Source organism: Micromys minutus (genome assembly GCF_963924665.1).
Source record: "Micromys minutus genome assembly, chromosome: 25".
NCBI lineage: Eukaryota > Metazoa > Chordata > Mammalia > Rodentia > Muridae > Micromys > Micromys minutus.
This window is the reverse complement of record NC_137960.1, coordinates 935,302-941,946: the sequence shown is the minus strand read 5'-3', so window position 1 is coordinate 941,946 and position 6,645 is coordinate 935,302. Positions and strand designations below refer to the sequence as shown.

Here is a 6,645-nt window from a genome sequence, read left to right as displayed (position 1 = left end):
GTCAGAGTTAGGATACGAGGTCCACATCATAGTAGATGTTTTGGGTATAATCCACGGTCATATCTGACAGCTATTTCAGCAGTCTGAGTGTATGAGTGGAATGTTCATATTTTCTTAGACTGTAGACTCTCTACACTGTTTCCTTAGTGTGTCAAGGAACAGTTGTAGCAGCTGCCAGGAAATATGATGAAATTATATTAATTATAAGTGGGACTATAACACTGTTTATGAAAAAACTAATGACAATGTGGAAAAAAATGTTATCATGCTAGAAAGTAGAAAGGGTCACACAAATAAAATGTAAATTTAATAAAAGTATGAAGTTAATGAATAAATGTATGAAGTCCAGGCTGTAAGGAAGGAAATGAACATTTATTTAACTATAAAACATCCCAGAATACCCTACAAGCCCATAGTTAAAGGCAACTGGGCTGAAGATGTCCTTTTTAGCCAGATGAAAAGTGTACCCAAATCCTGCTGATAAAAATACCAAACCACATGAAATTCCATGGATTCATAGAAAGAAGAAGAAAAAGAAAAACAGACTTAGACCTGGCAACAATTTATTTCCAGTCCATGAGACTAGAATTATAGAGAAGCATAGCTACTTTCTGTGTCGATAAGTTACCACTGTTACCTCAGTAACTGTGGAAAGCCAATCTTGGTTACAAAGAGAAACAAAAACAAACAAACAAACAAAAACTATTGCGAATTGATAAGCCTTGAAAAAATGAGAAAAAACACTGTTCATAAAAAACAGCTTCTTTTATGATGTTTGCTAAGTGCATTTCAAATTAGCATCCTCTTCCTAACCAAAGAGGCTCAACCTCCTGAGCCTGTCTATAAGCATCCACCAACTGTTCACTAGCACCACCTAACTGAAGGTTTCTGATATAATAGGGGCTGGGGCCTCTGAAATACATTGTCATTTCTACATCCAGGGTCTCTGTTTTTCCAAAGCAGGAGGAGGGTAGGTTGCTGACCACAATGCATATATTTAGATGTGACTACTCTCTGCTGAATATACTGAATTTCTTATTCACTCATACAAACATCCTACACTCAAAATTTTCTGAGTTACTAGGAGGCAAAAGTGTGACATTTCTCCCGATGCTTCTAGAAAGTACATATATTAAGTGGCATTTGTGATGCCATTACTTTTTAAACGGTTTTTGACTTTGCATTGACTAGCAAATGCCCTCCAGAACCCAGTTAGCTTTCCTTTTAACTACAAGGATGAAACACTATTTTAAAAGGTTAAGTGGCCAGTTCCACATGTAAATCAAGTCTCATCAATACTAACATCAGAAGTTCTTCAGTAGTTTTCTTTGGCCACCTTTCCTAATAAACACTAATTTTCTTTTCTTTTTATCTTTTTAAAAATTGGATATTCCATGTATTCACATGTCAAACGTTCTCCTCTTTTACCCCTCTCCCATCCCCATTCCCCTTGCTTCAATGAAGATGCTCCCACTCCCTCCCACCCTCTCCCACCTCATTGGCCCGGCGTTCCCCTATACTGGGAAAACAAGCCTTCACTGGACCAAATGCCTCTCCTCCCATCAATGCCAGACAATGCCATCCTCATAAACAACGATTTTCAATGAGGTCTTGGCTAAGCCGTTCCAGGTCTTTCCTCACATTGGGGTGGTCTTCCAAATCTTCATAGAGTGACGAGACAATGTCCAGTCTCCTGTAGTTCTCGGGGCTGACCAGGCTTCGCACAACCTGCAGGCACCGCTCTTTCAGTGTATATACCGGCAGCGTGATGTCGGCCAGAGCAGGCCGCTCGTCCAGGTTGAGAGATGGCACAAACAACTCAGTTTGGTTAACCAGGAGTCTGTCGTTTGTCTTTGCATCCCTGAAGAGCCAAGGGTGACCTCGGTAGCTGTTGACACGGAGGCTGGTGCCTGGCGGCAGCGTCTGGAAGGGTTGTGGCTCACCGTGGAAGTCGAGCCACAGGGGTTGCACCACGCGCGGGCTGCGGTTCCAGACCACCACGCGGGACAGGTCTCGCGGGTTTACCCTCGCTGAACGCAGCGAGGGTGGAGGCTGCCCTGCAGCCGCCATAGGTCTTCAGAGTCCAAGCCTAAGGTGAGGTCAGCTCTGGAATTCTGCCTCCTGGGTCCACCCCACTGTTGAACTCAGCAGCAGCAGCCACAGAGCACTCCTCTGGACTCTGGCGCTCTGACCGGTTCTTCAGGTTCCTGACCTTCCCTCCTGGAAAGACAGGCTGGGAAGGTGTGTCATCCTCGTATGTGCTGGCTCTCAGGTAGATAAATTTAATCTTCCCATGACTTGAGACCTTGTCAGAACACATAGAATGAACTTGGCGAGCTCGCTCATTCCTTTCTCTTCTCCTTTCCCTTTCTTTCCTTCTATTTTTTAAAATGATTTATTTTATGTATATGAGTATACTGTAGCTGTCTCCAGACACACCAGAAGAGGGTACTGGGTCCCATTACAGGTGGTTGTGAGCCACCATGTAGTTGCTGGGAACGGAACTCAGGACCACTGGAAGGGCAGTCAGTGCTCTTCAGCAAAGCCATCTCTCAAGCCCATTTCTTTTGTGTTAAATCTAAGCATTGTCGAGCTCACTTGAACAAATGCATATTCTCTACTGGACCTCTTCCCCATCCCTTGCAACACTGGGACCCACTAGAAACCATTATTGATGACCTTTCTTTATGTGATTATCACTCACACACACACACACACACACACACACACACACACACACACAAACTATCTTCATCTTGGGATTGACACCAGACCTTTTATTGAGCTAGGGTCTTATTAGGTATCTATGCATGAGGTAGTACTCAGTATGTAACTCAGGATGGCCTTGATCTCCATACAATTCACCTTCCCCAGCCTCTCATGTGATGGGATCATTTGCACGTGCCACCAAGCACCACTAAAAGTTGGATATTTTGGATACCAGGCAACAGTTCTCAATGTTTATCAATCATCATTTAATAGATGGCAACCACAGAGATTTTATGTTTATTGGTTGAATTTCTCTGGTGAGTAAATTATGTAATGTTTTTCTCTCTGTGTAGCTGTTGATGTCTCTACTTAGTGATAACTCAACTTTTAAAAATTATTTTATGGGTCTGGAGAGATGGCTCAGCAGTTAGGAGCACTGGCTGTTCTTCCAGAGGACCTGAGTTGCATTCCAACAACCACACAGTGGCTCACAACCATCTGTAATGGGATCTAATGCCTTCTTCTGCTGTATCTGAAGACAGCAACAGTGTACATTTACATAAAATGAGTAGATCTTTTAAATTATTTAATATTTTTATTATTGGAAATTGAGCCTCAAGCATGCTAAATATGTTCTAATACTGGGCTACACCTAAACTTTAATTATTTATCTTGATACAGGGTTTCTTAAGGATAAGAGCAACCATGAGAAACCCAAATAACTTTCTTGAGTTGGGATTCCTAAGTATTTCCGCCCCCCGGGGGGGAAGCTAATTTTGGTCAGCCAGTTGTTGGGTAGAGGTTTTGTGCTTAAACTGAACCTGAGAAAGAAAAACAGTCTGAGACATGTTGTTAGTCTGCAGCTGGTCCCAACACGCCTCTACCAATAGTATGAAGCAAGGTTATTCAGACATGCCACATGGATCAGGAGTTCTGGCGAGGATGGAACTGCTTTTATTTGAGGCACACAGGAAAACACACACACACACACACACACACACACACACACACACACACACACTCACACAAAGGTGTGGAATCTGCAATTCTGTAACTTCAGACTAGATTCTTGGTTGACATTTTCTAGTTGTTACCCACTAAGGTGTTGCTGCCTTTGATAGCCTCCAAGTGGGTCTTCTTCGTCTTCTCCTCCTCCTCCTCCTCCTCCTCCTCCTCATTATTATTAATGTCTGCTCCAAATAAAAGCAGTTCCATCCTCACCAACTCCTGATCCCTGTGGCATGTCTAAATATCTGAATAACCTTGTTTCATGCTATCCTTGGGTGTGCTGGGACTAGCTCTAGGCTGGTATGTCTCAGACTGACACTGTTCTTTCTCAGTTTCAGTAATTTTTAAAAATTTTTGAATAAATTAAATTCACTTTATGCTTTAGACTTATCTCCAGTCAATGTCGAGTTTTATTTAATTTAGATATATTGATGACTTTTAGGGAGATTTTCTCAAGCTTCTGAGCCAGCCATTCTGTCTCTATTAAATTTCAGAAAAATATTTATTTTTTATTATTTTTAATTACATCTAAGCATGTTTATACAAGTAGATATATGTATATATGCAGCTGTTTACAGAAACCAGGGATGTCAGATTTCCTGGACTTGGGTTGTGAGCCTTTTGGTATGTGTGCTGGAACTTCTGTAAGAGCAGTACATGCTGTTAATGGTTGAACCATTATTTTTCTGAAGCATTCGTTTTCTTCTAGTGTTGACAATTGAACTTAAAGACTCACATATGCTAGGCAAATGTTATTCCACTGAGATATATCTCAAATCCTCTGCTTCCCTTCTTCTGAATGTTAACTGCACCATCAGTAAGTAAGAATTCAGAAACCTGTAGAAATGGCTCAGTGCATAAAGGCACTTGCTACTCCTGCCAAGGACAGCAGTTTGGATCCTAGCACCCATCCATGGTAACTCACCATGGCCTGTAATTCTTGTTTCAACAATCCAAGGTCTTTTGGCTTCTGCAGGCATTTGTACACTCTTGAGTATACACACAGAGACAAATACACATAAGTAAAAACAAAATAAATATTTATTTAAAAAAGAATTCACTGTAGGTTTTTAGAATAACAATTATTCATTAGTTTGTATGTTTAAATTTTATTTGCTCTTATTTTATGTTTATGAAGTGCACTATGTGGGTCCATACTACCTAGGGAAGCCAAAAGAAGGTGTTGAATCTCCTGGAAATGGAGACAATTTTAAACCACTAATGGGTGCTAGGAACTAGACCTGGGTCTTCTGCAAGAGCATCCAGCACTCTTAATTGCTAAGCCATCTCTCTAACACTGACAGTAGCTTTTATGTAGCCTTTGGATTGCATTTCTAGAGCACTATTCCTTGTCAAAGCTCTTTGACAAATTTCGTTAAGAACCTTTATTCCTGGACAGGAAGACGGCTCTTCTCCAGGGAAGAGGTATTGGGTGGATTGACGTCATCTGGGATATTCCAGCAGCTTGGAGTAGAAAAGCAGGTTCATGGATTTCTGTGCTTTTTGTTCCATCTCCTTAACCCATCAAAATTCCTGGAATTAAAAAGGCTAGTCTATATGTTCTCTTAATTTTAGAGAACAGGATGAGGAGGAGGTGTGACCCAGAACAACAGCACCCCTGATTCTTCATCAGAGGTAAGGATGCTAATCTCAAGAACTCTTCTCCAAGGTCACCTGGGAGGACTTTTGGGTCTCTGGAATACCTCTGTCCCTGGCTTAACCTTGGAAAGAATTTCGTATAGGAAGGGACAATGAGAGGGAGAGAGTTCATATTCTAGGCGTGTCTCTTACATTTCTAAAATGAGCACCAATTTATTGAATTCTGTTGTCTTTGAATAGGAAAGTCTCTGGATTAGTTTTCTATGAGAGTATTTCTGGTTTCTTTCTAGTTATACTATGGAAGAAACCCCAGATTCTGTGGTTTATGTCTTTGTGTAAAAGTGACACACATATTTAATTTTAGCATGTGAGAGACAGAGAAAAGTGGATCTCTGTAAATTTGAGGCCAGCCTAGTCTACAGAGTGAGTTCTAGGATAGCCAGAGCTACATAGTTTTGAAAAATACTCTATCTTGAAAAATAACCTAAAAACAAAACAAAAACAAACAACAACAAAACCATAAAACCCTATATGAAGTATAGAATAATGGTATGGATGCTAGAAAAAAAAGGTACAAAGGGCATTGAGATCTTATAAACTGAATAAAATCAATTGAATACTGACTGAGTAGCAAAGAAACAAACATTAACTATATTTTTAAATGTGAATTCAAGATACCTCCCCTATTACTTTGTCTTTCTGTCTTCATCTCCCTCATCTGTAGACAATGACAGTAAATATGAACTCATCCTAGATAGGGCACCAAAGGCAGGCCAAATAAATTATTCCATTCAAGTCCAGGTTGATCAATCAATGAGTTTATTTATTGTTGTTACAGAAGAATGGATGATACATTTTAGCTGTAGCTGTATCATTGAAAGCCTCACTTAAGCATAGATGAGGACACATGTAAGTTGTGTCACTGGGGTCTGGTATATAACTTGCAGCTAGATCTTTGGAGATGTTTCTTTCTTCCAGTTGCTTACTGGTTATGTGATTCTAAGGAGGAATTGCCAGAGTCTTGTAAATTTTGTGAACTTCCTGAGTTTTGTAATTTTTCCCTTTCCTTCTAAATTTCTTGAGTTAGACAAGCCTCCTTAATTAGTCCAGGTAAGAATGCTTTATTTTGGAAGGAAAATCGAGCACTCTTCCCACTTATCTTCTGCTTCTCTCCTTCTCACAACTTCTCCCCTCTACTACAGTTTGTCATTCACTATGTCTTCTGTTGCTGCTTAGATAGGTATGAAGAGTAAATGAACTTGGGAGTTTAATTTTTTCACAGAGGCTCAAATTCATCCTAATTTGGAAAGTATACTAAGTATTTCTCCC

The 6,645-nt window shown here is 40.4% G+C and overlaps 1 protein-coding gene across 1 annotated transcript; it reads right to left on the bottom strand.

The window, feature by feature from the left end:
* Window positions 1-1,584: 1,584 nt before the first annotated feature.
* LOC308436716 (von Hippel-Lindau disease tumor suppressor-like) lies at window positions 1,585-2,070 on the bottom strand (the record flags this gene model as incomplete). Its single annotated transcript, XM_080937704.1, has 1 exon — window positions 1,585-2,070. One exon carries the CDS (start codon window positions 2,068-2,070, stop codon window positions 1,585-1,587), a length of 486 nt encoding a protein of 161 aa, XP_080793830.1.
* Window positions 2,071-6,645: the final 4,575 nt, after the last annotated feature.